The sequence below is a fragment of the Pipistrellus hanaki genome, assembly GCF_964339955.1.
Source record: "Pipistrellus hanaki genome assembly, chromosome: 21".
Lineage (NCBI taxonomy): Eukaryota > Metazoa > Chordata > Mammalia > Chiroptera > Vespertilionidae > Pipistrellus > Pipistrellus hanaki.
The window spans coordinates 8,287,828-8,304,381 of record NC_140523.1 but is presented as its reverse complement, the minus strand read 5'-3'; the positions used below and the strand labels follow the sequence as shown (position 1 = coordinate 8,304,381).

The following is a 16,554-nucleotide window of genomic DNA, read 5'->3' as shown; positions in this document are numbered from 1 at the left end:
CAAAGTACACATAATCCTTTACTTACGAGTGCATACATTCCAGTAACACATTAAAGCCAGGCATGTTTACCTACAGTAAAAACGACAGAGACGAGAGGAACAGGGACGCCTCGGGCGCCGGGAGAGCGGGGGACACAGCGATGTGCGTCAGGGAAAGTACCTTATTGGCTCCGAACTGCACCCTGGCTTTGCCTTTGACGAGGGTGGCGTTGATCTGCATGATGACGGACTCGATGGAGTAGGCGCTGCTCCAGCCCTGCGGGAGGAAAGCGTCGCTGAAGGCGTGGGAGAGCCGGCTGCACGCAGGCCGCGCTCAGCATCAGAGGAGACTGAGGGTCTGTGATTGTGAGTGAAAGAAAAGCTGAGCCTCTGCTAAAAGCTCTTCCCTGGCCGGTGTGGTTCACTGGTTAGAGCATCGGCCTGCGGACTGAGGGGTCAAGGGCATGAACCTTGGTTGCGGGCACATCCCTGGTAGGAGGCGAGCAGAAGGCAGCTAGCTGATTGATGTTTCTCTCACCGATGTTTCTAACTCTCTATCCCTCTCCCTTCCTCTCTGTAAAAAAATCAATTAAATATTTAAAATCTCACACACATGCGAGAGAAAAAAGCCCAATTAAATGCCCAACATGAGCAAATGATACCCTTAAATGTAACTCACTTCCTGTCTTAGCAGAGATGAGACAGCCAAGTACAATGTTATGTTATGACTTACGTTGCATAGCTTTTTCACCATTAAAAGTGGCTGCTTTGCCAAAGCCGGTGTGGCTCAGTGGTAGAGCGTCTGTCTGTGGACTGAAAGGTCCCAGGTTCGATTCCGGTCAAGGGCATGGACCTTGATTGCGGGCACATCCCCAGTAGAGGGTGTGCAGGAGGCAGCTGATCGATGTTTCTCTCTCATCAACGTTTCTAGCTCTCTCTCTCTCTCCCTTCCTCCTCTCCGTGAAATATCAATAATATATATATATATATATATATATATATATATATATATATATATAAATTATAAAAGTGGCTGCTTAATATGGTATTAAAATAAAACACTTAAGCTGAAACCGGTTTGGCTCAGTGGATAAAGCGTCTGCCTGAGGACTGAAGGGTCCCAGGTTTGATTCTGGTCAAGGGCATGTACCTTGGTTGCGGGCACATCCTCAGTAGGAGGTGTGCAGGAGGCAGCTGATGGATGTTTCTCTCTCATCGATGTTTCTAGCTCTCTATCCCTCTTCCTTCCTCCCTGTGGAAAATCAATAAAATACATATTTTTAAAAATAAAACACTTAAAAATCTTAGCGTCGAGTCTTTCCACTCAGTCTGACATAATGGCAGCCCGTGGAAGTGAAGCCCTAGGCAAAGGGCCACGTGGCCAGGGGCTCAGGCCAGAGCTCGGCCTCACAGGAAGGGCTGCAGGTCCAATTCCAGGGCAAGGACACACCGGGAGGCAGGCTCAGTCCCCGCCCAGGTCAGGCGTGTGCAGCAAGCAACCGATCAATGAGTCTCTCACATCGATGTCTCTCTCTCTCTCACACCCCCCCTCCTTCCCTCAATCCCTTCCACTCTCTAAAAATCAATGCAAAAAATACCATCGAGTGAGGATTAACAAAAAAAGAAAAGTCACCTGTTTTGTGAGGAGTTCCATACACAACGCGCCACCACCCAGCACGTACCTGAAAGAAAAGAGGAATCACACACAGTTCTCTGGGTTCCGCATGCCTCCCTAGTCTGGGCGTACATGGCTAAGGAGACACGCACACGTGTGAAGACTAGGTCAGCGGGAACACACAGCGGGCAGGGTCACAGGCTCGGGTCACTCGGATCTAATGCCAGCGCCCTCTGCAGCCTGGGGACAGGTACTGACAGACCCTCAGCTCTCAGGGAGCAGGAACTCGGCCTCCGTACCCTGGGGAGGGGCCGGGAGGGGCGGAGACCCCACTTCCTAGAAGGTATAATGAGCAACGTCCCCGCCGCCATCCAGACTGCGAGGCTTCCCTCCCACACGCCCCCTGTCCGTGACCGTGAGCAGCTGCGGTCACGGTCAGACGTCCCCGCCCTGGTGCTGAGGCCGAGGGGGCCTGCCCTGTGCCTCCTGCTCCCCTCCTGGCCGGAGCTGCTCTCTCTGATCAAGACCCGTCGCCGAGTCTCGCCTTGCGGCCAAGATCAAGTGCAGATCGAGATCCTTCTGCCTTTTGACACTTTTCCAAACAAAATAACATTGTTCCTCCTTTAATGTTATCTTAAACGAGGAAATACGTGAACTATCATGCCTACAAATAAAATCAAGGGGTGATATTAGACAAGTAAAACCGCAGGAATCCTGAAAACCAGTCGGACCCGAGCAGGTCTGGGTGAGGGCCCGGTCTGAGTGCCTGCTTCGTCCTCGGGGCTGGCCTTTCCGTCCCCTCGGCTCCTCCCGCTCCCCGGCCCAACGACAGGCCGCCCTCCCCGCAAACTGCCAAGACCCTCTGCCTGGGACTGTGGTTCCAGCTAACGAAAGACCTCCCATGTTTAACGTGACCAGATGTCCCGATTTTTAACAAGTTGTCCCGAGTCCTGCAGCGTTTTTAAAAAGTCCCGATTTTTGGAAAGATTCCTGCGAGACAAATTGTTAAAAATCGGGACTGTCCTGCCCAAAGCGAGACGTCTGGTCACCTTACCCATGTTGCATAAACCAAATCACTTTACCAAGTAAGAGCCTGACAATTATTCACTTGCAGAGCGGGGCAATGACCCCACTGTGGGAAGAAGAATCTGTAGAGGGAAACTAAGATTTTAAGCTGAAAACGGTCCGTCAGCTCTCGGTGCAGCCAGGCGGGCGGGCATACGTTTAAGCAGCTCCATTATTGCTGACGTGCGGTCAGGCCTGTGGAGGAGGGGGTGTCTGCCGAGACCTGAGGGACAGGAGTCTGTGTCTGTCTCCACGCCAGGTGGTGAACTGGGTAAGGCCATACATTCCTGGCATTCTTGGCATTTCTCACAACAAAATGTGAAAAATCCATGTGGGTCAAGTTCCTATCAAGTTTCAAAACAGCCAAAACCGGTGTGGTTCAGTGAATAGAGCGTCGGCCTGCGGACTGAAGGGTCCCAGGTTCAATTCCGGTCAAGGGCATGTACCTTGGTTGAGGGCACATCCCCAGTAGGAGGTGTGTAGGAGGCAGCTGATCAATGTTTCTAACTCTCTCTTCCTCTCCCTTCCTCTCTGTAAAAAATCAATAAAATACATTAAAATTTTTTTTTCAAAACGGTCTGATAAAATATTTTCATAGGTTTATCCTAAACTTGCAGAAGTTTTCCAAATCTTTTCCTCAGCGTGTACAGCTGCCCTTATTTTTAATCTCGATGAAACCAGACTGACTTCAGAGGCGATTGAAGTAAGAGTGTGTTTACACTTGAATCACCACGACCCTCAGACACGGTGATGGTCAGCTGAGCATCTCGGAATTTGCTAAGCTCAGCCGCTCCTCCTTGGAGGGTCCATGGGACACCTCACACCCACCTCAGCTCGCTCTCGGACCCCTCCCGCCGTAACCACCCCGAAGACATCCCACAGCCAGTCCCCCGGCCCGGGAGAGGCCGTGATGGGCCCTGCGAACACAGGCAGGAGGGACTCTCTCTAATCTGACTTCTCTGGATACTCCATCACAATTCCCATCTTAAAAACATTGGCTTTTCATGTTAAATGTGTGCAAATAGGGCCATTAAAACTCCCCTGTGCACACACATGGTTGGTTCCAGTGGTTCTCACACTGTGGTCCCCAGACGAGCACCGTGAGCTGTGCCTGCGGCCGCTGAGAAACACCACTTCCCAGGCCTCGGCCCCCAACCAGCCCTTGAGAGCTCCCGGCGCACACGATCACAGAAAAGGTCACTTACACTTACCCTCCGGAGAGAACCGGCAACACCACGCGGACGAATGGAGGATCGAACGGGAAGTTATCCTAACGGGCAAACCAGCAGGTTAGGTCCATTTTCAGAACACCCTCAAGACCGTATTCTTTAGTCCATTTGCTATCTGAGGCTGAGTGAGGGCCACAAAGTTAAAACAGTACCAAAAAGAAAATGGAATAAAAGCCAGAGCTCTAGCTGGTGTGGCTCAGTGGATAGAGCGTCAGTCTGCGGACTGAAGGGTCCTGGGTTCAATTCCAGTGGAGGGCACATGCCCGGGTTGTGGGCTCCATCCCCAGAAGGGGGCGTGCCAGGGGCAGCCGGTCCATGACTCTCTCGTCATGGATGTTCCTGAACAGGCCCCCATGCAGCAAGCACACATGTGTGCAGGGCACATTCCCAGGGGATCCCGGAACACGGGGCACAAGAACCCCCCAACCGTTTTCCCAAGCAACCGCACAAACACGCATTCCCACGAGACACACAGGAGTTCGGTCAGTGTTCTTACCTTAAAAGAGAAGTTAAGCAAAATATATTCTATGCCTTCTTTTTCTTTTAAGATCTGAAGGTCACTGTGCAAAGGACTATCAGGATCCACCCTAAGAATTACAAAAAAAAAGTCAGATTCTTTTCTCACCGACCTCAAAAAGGACCCGGCCTAAGCGCTGACAGAGCCCCAGGGTGAGGTCTGAGCTGACAAGCTCTACAGCTGTTCTGTGGAAAAGCAAATTCTAGGACCCCAACTCCGAGGGATGAAATGTTCAAAGAGAGATCACAGCCTGGCCGGTGTGCTCAGGGGTGGAGCGTCCACCTATGAACCAGGAGGTCACGGTTGCATTCCGGGTCAGGGCACATGCCCAGGTTGCAGGCTCAATCCCCAATAGGGGGCGTGCAGGAGGCAGCCAATCAGCGATTCTCTCTCATCATTGATGTTTCTAACTCTCTCTCCCTCTCCCTTCCTCTCTGAGATCAATGAAGATATATTTAAAAAGTGAGAGAGACAGACAGACACCCGGTATTCCAGCCCTGGGTGATGTTGCTCCGTGTTAGAGGGTCGGCCTAGCACTGAAGGCTCCTGATTCCTTCCCAAAGGCACATAGCTGGTGCAGGTCTGATTCCTGGTTGAGGCTCTTAGGGGAGGCAACTAATCCATGTGTTTCTTTCATGTAAATGTCTCTCTCTCTCTCTTACCCTCTCCCTCCCTCCCTTCCACTCTCTGTAAAAATTAGTGGAAATGATATCCTCAGGTGAGGATTAGAAACTACAAAAAAAAAAATTACAATATTCTCAATCTATTCTCTGGCGATTCAAAGTCAGCAGTCATTCTAGAGAAGATGGTCATGTCATCTACCTAATAAAGAGTAAATGCTAATTGACTGTACCTTCACAACGCTCACCAGCCAATCAGGCATGAGTATGCAAATTAACTCAATAAATATGGCAGGTTCATTTGCACACACAGGTGCTGAGCAGCTGGGGGCAGGATGCTTGCGTTGCTACAGGCATTCTGCACCGCCCCAGCCGCTCCGGGCCTCTGGGCGGCGTGTGCAGGCGGAAAGGCAGCTCTGGCTGAAGAGGAGGCGCTGCCGGCAGCCAGGGGAAGGAAGGGCCATTCCTGCACGAATCTTCGTGCATCGGGCCTCCAGTATGCACATAATTTTCCCAAGGACTCAAAAAAAACGTAATCTCCTTTCCTAAAACTGCACTATTAGACAAGTGTTCACGGAGATATATTTACCATGGATGAGACCAGAGAACACAAAGCCCTGACAAAATCTAACTGCGTGTTCGGGTCTCACCAAATCCCTCCCTTCACAGACAAGCTGCCACCACGGTCCCCCTCGCCCGGTTATTCAATCCACTCGTGTCCATAGTCCCTGCCTCCCTCCTCCAGGAGCCACTTCCCACAGCCGCCCCTTCCCTCCCCTTCCTCGCCTCACGGGTACTAAGCCCCAAAGCCGCTCATCCTGACACCCCAGAGCGACTCGGGAGCTACAGTGCCAGGAGAGCTCTGTGCTAACGGCACCCTTAGGGCGCTCTCCTGCGAGAGTGCCGCCCGCCATCACCGCGAGAGGGCAGCAGGGAGCCACTTACTTCTGGAGCTTCACGTGCCAGTCGTACAGGCTGTCATTGATGAGCTCCACGGAGTAGAACCCTGTGGAGATCAGCGTGTCAGTGACTCTTCACTGGTGGGTGACTGTCACTCCAGTGAAGTATGGACACTAACAGCCCCAAAGCTAGGAATGTTGCCCCTGAAAGTGGGACAGAGCTACATGATAACGCTTTTGCCACCAGAGCCAAGTACCTCATGCCCTTCCAGACCCTTAGAGCCATTAACAACAAGAAGCTTCTGTAACGAGGTGAGAAATTATGTTCCATGAACTGTGAGTGGGAGAAAGAAATCACATGAAATCCTACGCACCTTTCTTCACACACACACACACATTTCTATAAAAATGGGTGACCCCGCCAAAGCCGGTGTGGCTCAGTGGATAGAGCATCGGCCTGCGGACTGAAGGGTCCCAGGTTCGATTCCGGCCAAGGGCATGTACCTTGGTTGCGGGCACATCCCCGGTAGGGGGTGTGCAAGAGGCAGCTGGTCGATGTTTCTCTCTCATCAACGTTTCTAGCTATCTATCCCTCTCCCTTCCTCTCTGTAAAATATCAATAAAATATATATTTTTTTAAAAATGGGTGACCCCGCCAAAACCCGTGTGGCTCAGTGGATAGAACATCAGTCGGTGGACTGAAAGGTCCCAGGTTCGATTCCAGTCAAGGGCATGTACCTTGGTTGCAGGCACATCCCTAATGGGATGTGTACAAGAGGCAGCTGATGGATGTTTCTCTCTCATCAATGTTTCTAACTATCTATCCCTCTCTGTAAAAAATCAATAAAATATATATATATATATATATATATATATATATATATATATATCCTACTTGGTATACAGAAACCTATTGTCAATTTCTTACTATTTCTTAACGTAATTTACCCAATTCCACCCTACATCTGATTAGTTTTTTTATGTTCTGTTACTCCAAACAGTGCTGGAGAAACAAGTTATTTAACATTTAAAGACAAGCCATTACTCAAACATTTAACTGCATGCTAAGAGGTTTCTACAGATAAACTTCTAGACACGCTGCTCAGAACAGAACGGAGTGCAGTTTAAAACTATGGACCGGCCCTGGCCGGTAGCTCAGTTGGTTAGAGGAACCCGATAAACTAAGATTGTGGGTTCGAGCCCCAGTCGGGGCCCATACAAGAATCAATGAATAAATGCATCAGTAAGTATCACAGCGAACTGATGTTTGTTTCTCTCTCTCCAAAAATAAAACTTAGGAATTGTTTGCTTCTGGAATGTTCCATTTGATATTTTCGGACTCGCACTGACCGTGGGTAACTGAAACCATGGATAAGGGTGGAGGTGCTGTACACTCACCCTATTTCACCCACATCTTTTTTTTTTTTTTTAAATATATTTTATTGATTTTTCACAGAGAGGAAGAGAGAGGGATAGAGAGTCAGAAACATCGATGAGAGAGAACCATCGATCAGCTGCCTCTTGCACACCCCCTACTGGGGATGTGCCCGCAACCAAGGTACATGCCCTTGACCGGAATCGAACCTGGGACCTTTCAGTCCACAGGCCGACGCTCTATCCACTGAGCCAAACCGGTCCCGGCTCACCCACATCTTTTGATAACTCGGTCACATTTATGTTTCACGTCCCTCCCATGAAGTCAGTGAATAGTTCCGGTTCTGTCCAACCACGAGAAGCAGCTGGACTCTGACACTGGAACGGCGCAGACGACAGACCCGGGCCGCGGCTCACCTGCTTTGTAGCTCTGCGAGCGGTAGATGTCCCTGAGCTCCTTCATCAGCCGGTCTGAAGCCTGCACCGACCCGGACACGGCGCCCTGCAACACAGCCGGGACCGCGGTCAGACAGCTGGGCCCCGGTGTCTGAGCCGGAATGCCCGTGTCCCATGACACTGCAAATGTGGACCACCACTTTCGTGTTAAGAAGCCAAAAAAGTTAACACGTTAAGTCAAAGCTTATGAGGGACAAGCCTGGCTCAGATACTGCTTCTTCCCGTCTGCAAACAAGTCCAGCCAGGGTGTCCAGTCGCCACGGCCCTGCCACACCTGGGATTCACGTGTGTCTCTTCCAGATCCTACCCATTTCCCCCGCCTGTGTGTAAGGGTTTATTTTGTAGCTTTCCATTTGCAGCAAAATCAAGAGGAAGACACAGCCAAAACCGGTTTGGCTCAGTGGATAGAGCATTGGTCTGCGGACTGAAAGGTCCCAGGTTCGATTCTGGTCAAGGGCACGTACATTAGTTGTGGGCACATCTCCGGTAAGGGGTGTGCAAGAGGCAGCTGGTCAATGTCTCTCTGTAATCGATGTTTCTAGCTCTCTATCCCCCTCCCTTCCTCTCTGTAAAAAAATCAATGAAATATATTTAAAAAAAAAAAAAAAAAAAGAGGAAGACACAGCTTTCCCACGGGGTGTCCCACAAGCACAGTCTCCCTCACCCGAGGGCACGTGTCCTATGACTGATGAGCCTGCAGCAAAGGATTACCCAGAGCCCACGTGACCTCCCATGGCCCAGGCGACCTCCCAGGGCCCACATGACCTCCCATGGCCCAAGCGACCCCCAGGCTCATCGGTGTGGCACTCTCTCTGCCTTAGACACATGTATGAGGACACACATCCCTCGTTAGGGCATAGAATGCTGCATCTCGATGCTCTAAAAAAGATGTGCCCATTGCACTGACACAGTAGGTAAGGCCGCGGGGAGATGGGCCACCCGTTCCCACAGCTGTGTCTCCTGCCATGAGACCTCATCATGTCCGAGACACAGCCTGACAGCACAGCGGCCTCAGGCCTCGCGGGGCTGGGAAGTAGCTCTACCCTCCTCTCATGTGATGTTGTCCTACTCTGTCTGGCATTTATGGACGGAACTCTCCTACTTCTTCTTCAGAGAATCACCCAGAAGGCTCCCCAGGGCCTCCCTGCATGTGGAGTCGAGGGAACTGAAGCCATTAGGCGCGCCTGTCACACCACCCGCTGCTGCCCAAAGGTGTGACAGCAAAGACCAAACGGCATTTGGTCCCACCAGGGCAGCGCCTCCTGGAGGAGGAGGACTGAGCTGCATGTGAAGAGACAGAATTAACACGCAGCCGTGAGAAAAGGGCAGAGGTGGACGGGGATGCTGGGGGGAAAAGGCAGAGGAACAGGGCGAGATGGCGATCAGCAGACGAGAAACGTGAACCGCTGATAAAAACACGCGGCACCAAGGCCCAGCCTGAGCCCCACGGCGGCTGAAGGGCCGCTGAGCTGGCGCTGGGTGAAGGGCCCGTGTCCACGGGATCGCTTACAACGAGCTACGTAGCCCTAAGCCCCGGCCCCAGAATGTTACACATACATTGAGATGGTCTTGCCTTTGAGTCTTCCTAATCTTCTCCAGTATCGCCAAGTTCTCCTTCTCGATTCCTTCGTCTTCCGACTTCTTCCCGCTGACAGGCTCCTCCTCCTTCATCTCGTAGTGGTCCAGGTCCTCGATGTCCTGCAAACAGCAGACGCGTGAGTGCTCCCGCTCCGGCCGAGGCCGAGGACTCCTGACTGGAGGGAGCAGGAGAGCGCACCGTGTGTCCTACAGGACGGGGTAAGAGGCCTTCATTCACACCCATGCAAAGGCTGCCTGCTCACAGCTCGCACTCTGATATAAAACTAGAATCTGAGAAAGGCATCTTTAATACCTGTTACCAAAGAAGCCATCTTTTCAGTCTCCTTCAAAGAGATTTGAAATAGTTTAGCATCGAGACATCAAGAATCTTGTGTTTGCCCTAGCCGGTGTGGCTCAGTGGGTAGAGCATCGGCCTGCAGACTGAAAGGTCCCAGGTTGGATTCCGGCCAAGGGCACATGCCTGGGTTGCAGGCTCGATTCCCAATAGGGGGCGTGCAAGAGGCAGCTAATCAATGATTCCCTCTTATCATTGATGTTTCTCTCTCTCCCCCCTTCCTCTCTAAAAAATCAATAAAATATAATTTTAGTGCTAAATGTTAAGAGCTCTTATTTCCCAGAAATCCAAATCTGCGACATCAGGAAGCAATTTATTCAAAAGCACACTTTAGAGGTAAAAGCCAGATTTTATATACAATTAAAGTCATCAATGATATTCAATTCCAGGAACAGTGTGCTCTTCATTACTCCACACTAACGCTGGTGTGTAAAGAGATTAGAGGAATTTCTAAGATTTTCCATCATGAAGATATCCACACCATGTTCTCCTGTAAGACACCCACCTCCGCCATCTCCTCCTCGTCTTCCTCTTCCGAGGTCACTTCCTCTGTGGTTCCATTCTGCAAAGGAAGGAGAAGGTGCCAGGCCAGCGGGCAGCACACCCTGGGCACTGGGAGACGCCAGGGGCCCGACGGTCCCTCTCCCGCCCCGACTCCAGAGGACCGGTGACAGGTGACAGAGACACAGCACCTGACCTCCAGCTCTGACTGGACCAACACCTATCAGTTTTCTCAAAGAAACATTTTGGAACAAATTCAAGTTAACAAGTGCATTAGGAATAACGAAGGCAGTGAATCATATATAAAGCACCTCTAAAAACATTAAAGACATTCTCATTTAAAATTTAAAAAACATTTTATGCTTAAATAAATGGCTTCCTTCACTTTAAAAGTCTTTAAAAAGAACAAGACCAAAAAAACTTTTTAAAAAATATATTTTTATTGATTTCGGAAAGGAAGAAAGAGGCAGAGAGAGAGAAAAACAACCATATGAGAGAGAACCATGGATCGGCTGCCTCCTGCATGCTTGATCAAGCCACTGGGGATCAAGCCCGCAACCCGGGTGTGTGCCCCTGACCAGAATCGAACCTGGGACCCTTCAGTTCGAAGGCTGACACTCTATCCACTCAGCCACACCAGCCAGGGCAATAAATTGTTTTTTAAACGTAAGTATTAAAGGGATAATTGAGGTGCTAGAGGAGTCTGATCCGGCCCGCCAGGTTTTTTGGGCAGTGAGCGCAGCCGAGGTGTTACAGTAGGAATTAGTAGTTCATATAGTCCGACCCTCCAGCTCTCTGAGGGACCGTGATCTGGCCCCCACTTTAAAAAGTTTGAGGACCCCTGTGCTAGAGGGAGAACAAGACGCTTGCACATAAACTACAGGTAACACCCAGAAGCAGAATGAATGCTGTGAGTAGGAACAGTCATCTCAGAATGTGTGGGTCCCCTGTGGAGAGGACCCCGTGAGCCACAAGTGCCAGCCCTCACCCCTTCCTCGGGCCTCCCACAATCCACTGGGCTTTGAGTGAACCACTAACGTGGTGGGAGAGATGCTGGCCAGTTCCCAACTTAATCCTCAAAGGGCCCGACAGCTTCCAGATCTGTGCTCTCAGAAGACAAAACTAAGGATCCTATCAGCTTCCTGAAGAAAGAGGAGGGCAGGGCGATGGGGAAGGTGGGGTGATGGGGAGGGCAGGGCGATGGTGAGGGCAGAGCCCTGTGGGGGGCAGGGCGACGGGAGGACAGGGCAATGGGGAGGGGAGGGCAGGGTGATGGGGAGGGCAGGGCCATGGGGAGGGCAGGGCCTCATGGAGGGCAGAGCTACGGGGAGGACAGCAGGGCCTCCTGGAGGACAGAGCTACGGGGAGGACAGGGGCCCGGGGAGAAACAGCAGGCAGCAGGTGTAGGGAGGAGCTCTGCAGGCACCCCAGGGCAGTGCATCCAGAGGGCCCGGCCCCAGCCCGGGGCTGACTGCACGAGAGGCAGCAGCCTGTCAGTTAAGGCAAGCCCGCCCACCCCGTCGAGAGGCGGAGAGTACATTATTTAAGCCGTCCAGTCCTGGGGTAACTGGATCAGCAGCACATACCCAAAACAAAACTTAAAGTTACGCTGTCCTATTAAAGTCCTAAATGCTGGGAGATGAGAACATTTCCTAGCATTTGAAATTAAGACGGAGAGAGAGAACAGAGGCACAGTACCCGAGACAGCGACTCAAGCAGAGTCTCCGATCCCCGGAGCAGGCGTTTCCACAGGAACAGAGAGAACAGGAGGAGAGAGGAGCCGGAGGGAGCGCACGCCCACCCCGGAGTCGACGTGAGCCCATCGGAAAAGGCCCCTCCGGGAGCAGGGAGGAAGGTCTGCTAAGCCCACACTGACACCAAGGAGGGGCCCTCGAGCTCCCTCGGAGATGGGAAGGTCCAGAGGGCACAGGCTCGCCCGCACGCTGGCTGAGTTAACACCCAGGACAGCATTTCCAGCCAGAGCCCCACATCCAGCCCAACCCCCAGCCCACGTGAGGCCGACTAAGCCGTTCACACTGACGGACACTTACGCGCCCCGCACACGCCCTACAGCACTAACCCTGTAGCCTTCAGAGCCCCCAACACTGAGGGGACCAGGCGGGACAGTCCCGATTTTTAACTATTTGTCCCACGTCCTGCGGCCTTGTAAAAAAGTCCTGATTGTTTTTTGCCAAAACCGGTTTGGCTCAGTGGATAGACCGTCAGCCTGCGGACTGAAAGGTCCAGGGTTCGATTCTGGTCAAGGGCATGTACCTTGGTTGGGGGCACATCACCACTGGGACAGCTGATCCATGTTTCTCTCTCATCGATGTTTCTAATTCTATCCCTCCCCCTTCCTCTAAAAAAATCAATAAAATATATATTTTTTAAAATAAATAAAAATAAAAAAGTCCTGATTTTTGTGGCTGAAGCCGGTTTGGCTCAATGGATAGAGCGTCGGCTTGGGGAATGAAAGGTCCCAGGTTCGATTTCGGTCAAGGGCATGTACCTTGGTTTCGGGCATATCCCCAGTAGGGGGTGTGCAAGAGGCTCTCTCTCATCGATATTTCTAACTCTCTATCTCTCTTCCTTCCCCTCTGTACAAAATCAATAAAATAAAAAAAAATAAAAAAAAAAGTCCTGATTTTTGGAAAGAATCTTTTAAATCTTCTGGGACTTTTTTAAAATGCCGCGGGACACGGAACAAATTGTTAAAAATCGTGATTGTCCCGCCAAAAGCGGGACGTCTGGTCACCTTACCCAACACTGCCCCCTGGAGGAAGGGAAGTGGCTGCACACAGGGCTGGGGGAAGAAATGCAGTTCCTGAGCAGCAGCACCGAGCGTGACACCAAGGTGCCTCCCACCCTTCCCGGGGTGTCCGAGGTGCACTCAGGCGAAGGGGAACGGCGAGCCCAGAAAGGTGGCCCCGGTCAGGGACGGACCCACGCGAGCAGAGGAGACAAGAGCAGGTCAGACGCAGCTGACCCGCCAGCTCAGAGAGCCACCGCCAAGACGGGCAGAACCAAAGGCTCCGAAGCGAGGGCGCTCACAAAGGTGGAGAGAACAGCCGAAGCCAGTTTGGCTCAGTGGATAGAGCGTCGGCCTGCGGACTGAAGGGTCCCGGGTTCGATTCCGGTCAAGGGCATGTGCCTTGGCTGCGGGCACATCCCAAGTGGGGGGTGTGCAAGAGGCAGCTGATTGATGATTCTCTCTCATTGATGTTTCTAACTCTATCCCTCTCTCTTCCTCTCTGTAAAAAATCAATGAAAATATATTAAAAAAAAAAAAAAAGTGCAGAGAACACGGAGAATTATCATCCTCGGGAGGCATCCCGTCATCCCAGACTCCCTAGGGCACTGCGCGGAGGAGACACAGCTGGGGATTTGTGAGGGAGCCGGGCTTGCAGGCGAGGAAGTGAGTCAGCACAAGCCACAACCGAGGAAGCGAGAGCAGGTATGGAACCGGAACATTAGCAACAAGGGTGAGCGTGGGAGGGGCCGGGTCTCTGTCTGTCACAGCGAATTCACTCCGAAAAGTGAAAAGCATGGTGCCAACAGCAAAGCAAACAAAGCCCTGACCGGTGTGGCTCAGTGGATAGAGCGTCGTCCTGCAGACTGAAGGGTCCTGGGTTCGATTCCGGTCAAGGGCATGTACCTTGGTTGCGGGCACATCCCCAGTAGGGGGTGTGCAGGAGGCAGCTGATCCATGTGTCTCTCTCATCGATGTTTCTAACTCTATCCCTCTCCCTTCCTCTCTGTAAAAAAATTAAAAAAAAAATATTTTTTTAAAAAGTGAAAAGAGTGGTGGCTCCAGCGAAGCACACAAAGCATCCCACAGCAGCACTAACCCTGACACGCTGCACGCCAAGCGAGGAAAGCACCCTGGCTTCGCCTGGCCTGAGCCCGCTCCTCGGCGCGGGCCCAGCAAGGCTTCCGTACCTGGCCCGTGGGCAGCGGCTGGTCGAGCAGCTCCACATCCAGGTGCTTGGGGAGGTCGTGCAGCCTGCAGAGCTCGCAGATCAGCCACTTCAGCTGCTGGCGGAGCTGCAAACAGGCAGAGAAGCGGCGTCAGAGGCCGCGGCCGACACAGCACGCTAACTGTAACCAGCCCGGCAGGAAGGGGAAGGGGCTGCTGCCCGGCAGCCCGGATGGAATGACCAGGTGAGTCCCGAGGGCCGAGTGCAGCCCTACAGAGGGCCCAGCAGCACGCCGGCAACAAGAGGAGAGCAAGAGCCCTGACCGGTGTGGCTCAGTGGATGGAGCGTCGGCCTGCGGACTTAAGGGTCCCGGGTTCGATTCCGGTCTAGGGCATGTACCTTGGTTGGGGGCACATCCCCAGTAGGGGGCGTGCAGGAGGCAGCTGATGGATGTTTCTCTCTCATCGATGTTTCTGACTCTCTCTCCCTCTCCCTTCCTCTCTGTAAACAAACAATAAAATATATATATATATATATATTTTTTTTAAAAGCATAAGCTTTTCTGCGTTCTGCGGCTAAGGGAAGCGTGTAAACCGGCAGACAGGCACACGACAGCGGCCGGCTGGACGAGACTGTCAGCACACGACGTCCCGCTGAAACCACGCTCAGCGCGTTCCTCTAATGGGCCTGCGCGGTCTTGCCGTCACCGGTGCACAGCGGAGGAACACTGACAGCTCCGCTGCAGCCGGTCAGTCGTAGCACCGGAAAGGGAGGCGGCCCCGGTTGGGCAGCTAAAGGTAAGAACGTGGACGCCACGAGAGGCAGGTGGCCGCGATGAGGAGGGGATGGAGCCAGGAAAGACGCTGACTCTGTCACTGACTGGGCTCTGTGTGAGCAACACGCACACCCTCCGGTCCAGAAAAGGGGGCTGCAGCGAGCTGCCTCTACTGGTCCTGCGGCTCCTGCCCTTCCTGCGGCCCCCGCCCCGTCCTGCAGCCCCCACCCCATCCTCTGCCCCTGCCCCGTCGCCTGCCCCATCCTGCGGCCCTTGCCCCATCCTCCTTCCCCTTCCTGCAGCCCCTGCAGCAGGTGCAACGCGCCCCCTTCGCTAGCCTCTCACCTCCACCTCCGGGCTCTGCAGACCAGCCTTCACTTCCCAAATCCCTTAAAACTGACCTTATGCTCTCTCTTTTTTTTTAATTTTAATTTTTATTTTATTGATATTTTACAGAGAGGAAGGGAGAGAGATAGAGAGCTAGAAACATAGATGAGAAACATCGATCAGCTGCCTCCTGCACACCCCACACTGGGGATGTGCCCACAATCAAGGTACATGCCCGTGACTGGAATCGAACCTGGGACCCTTGAGTCCACAGGCCGATGCTCTATCCACTGAGCCAAACCGGTCAGGGCTATAACAGCACTTTTAACCAGTAATCTTAAAACTGTTCTCTCAGTGGATTCCTTTGGATTTTTTTTAGATAAATAATCTCATGTCCCCTGTAAAGAATGACTGTTATTTTCTATAAGGACTTTATGACATCATGGAAAAATATAATAATAATATTATTAACTTTAAAAAATGGTATAAAACTATGTGGACTATGACCTCAACAATTTAAACATGTATATGTATTTTATTACAAGGGAGAAAAACGGAAAGGAAAAAAAACAAAACACATCATGTCAACAATGGTTATAGCAGGCAGATAAATTACAAAGATTTTCATGTTCCCTTTAAATTGTACTAGTTCTCTCACAAATGTTATTCATCAATTTTATTATAAAAGGACAATGGGCTGAAACCGGTTTGGCTCAGTGGACAGAGCGTCAGCCTGCGGACTGAAAGGTCCAGGGTTCGATTCCGGTCAAGGGCACATCCCCAGGTGGAGGTGTGCAGGAGGCAGCTGATTGATGTTTCTCTCTCATCGATGTTTCTAACTCTCTATCCCTCTCTCTTCCTCTCTGTAAAAAATCAATATATGTATATATATATATATATATATATATATATATATATATATTTTTTTTTTTTTATTTATTTTTTTTTAAAAAGGACAACGGGTTTTTAATTTTTTTGTGAAATGGGAAGTTGCATTTCTCTCTACACAAAAACTTTTCATTTATGTCCCTCTGGCTTTTACCGCAGTTACAGACTCTTGACAGAAACTAAGGTTTATGAAGAAAGCGAGAAAGGAGCAGGACGGATTTTCTTACCGAACCGTTGCTCTTAGAATCTTCTAGACGTTCCAGAACTGATGTCAGGTTGGGGTCATCAGAGTCCACAAACCATATTGGTGAGGAAGCTGGGTACGATTCCTGTTAGAGACACGCCAGGTTACACGCTTGTCACAGCCTGACCTGGACCTGCACTTAAACTAAGGTGACCAGACGTCACGATTTAATAAAAATCGGGACCGTCCCGCTCTGGTCATCTTAACTTAAACAG

General features: G+C 51.4%; 1 protein-coding gene across 1 annotated transcript in view; it reads right to left on the bottom strand.

The window, feature by feature from the left end:
- The window catches only part of UBE2Q2 (ubiquitin conjugating enzyme E2 Q2), a 28,684-nt gene that overhangs the window by 5,843 nt on the left and 6,287 nt on the right, over positions 1–16,554 (bottom strand). Inside the window, exons 2-11 of the mRNA XM_084869253.1 lie at positions 16,323–16,424; positions 14,128–14,232; positions 10,193–10,249; positions 9,312–9,452; positions 7,716–7,800; positions 5,971–6,031; positions 4,385–4,475; positions 3,871–3,929; positions 1,613–1,661; positions 161–256 (exon numbers count right to left, since the gene is read on the bottom strand). Coding sequence (XP_084725379.1) covers positions 161–256; positions 1,613–1,661; positions 3,871–3,929; positions 4,385–4,475; positions 5,971–6,031; positions 7,716–7,800; positions 9,312–9,452; positions 10,193–10,249; positions 14,128–14,232; positions 16,323–16,424 — 846 coding nt within the window. The remainder of the gene's footprint in view (positions 1–160; positions 257–1,612; positions 1,662–3,870; positions 3,930–4,384; positions 4,476–5,970; positions 6,032–7,715; positions 7,801–9,311; positions 9,453–10,192; positions 10,250–14,127; positions 14,233–16,322; positions 16,425–16,554) is intronic.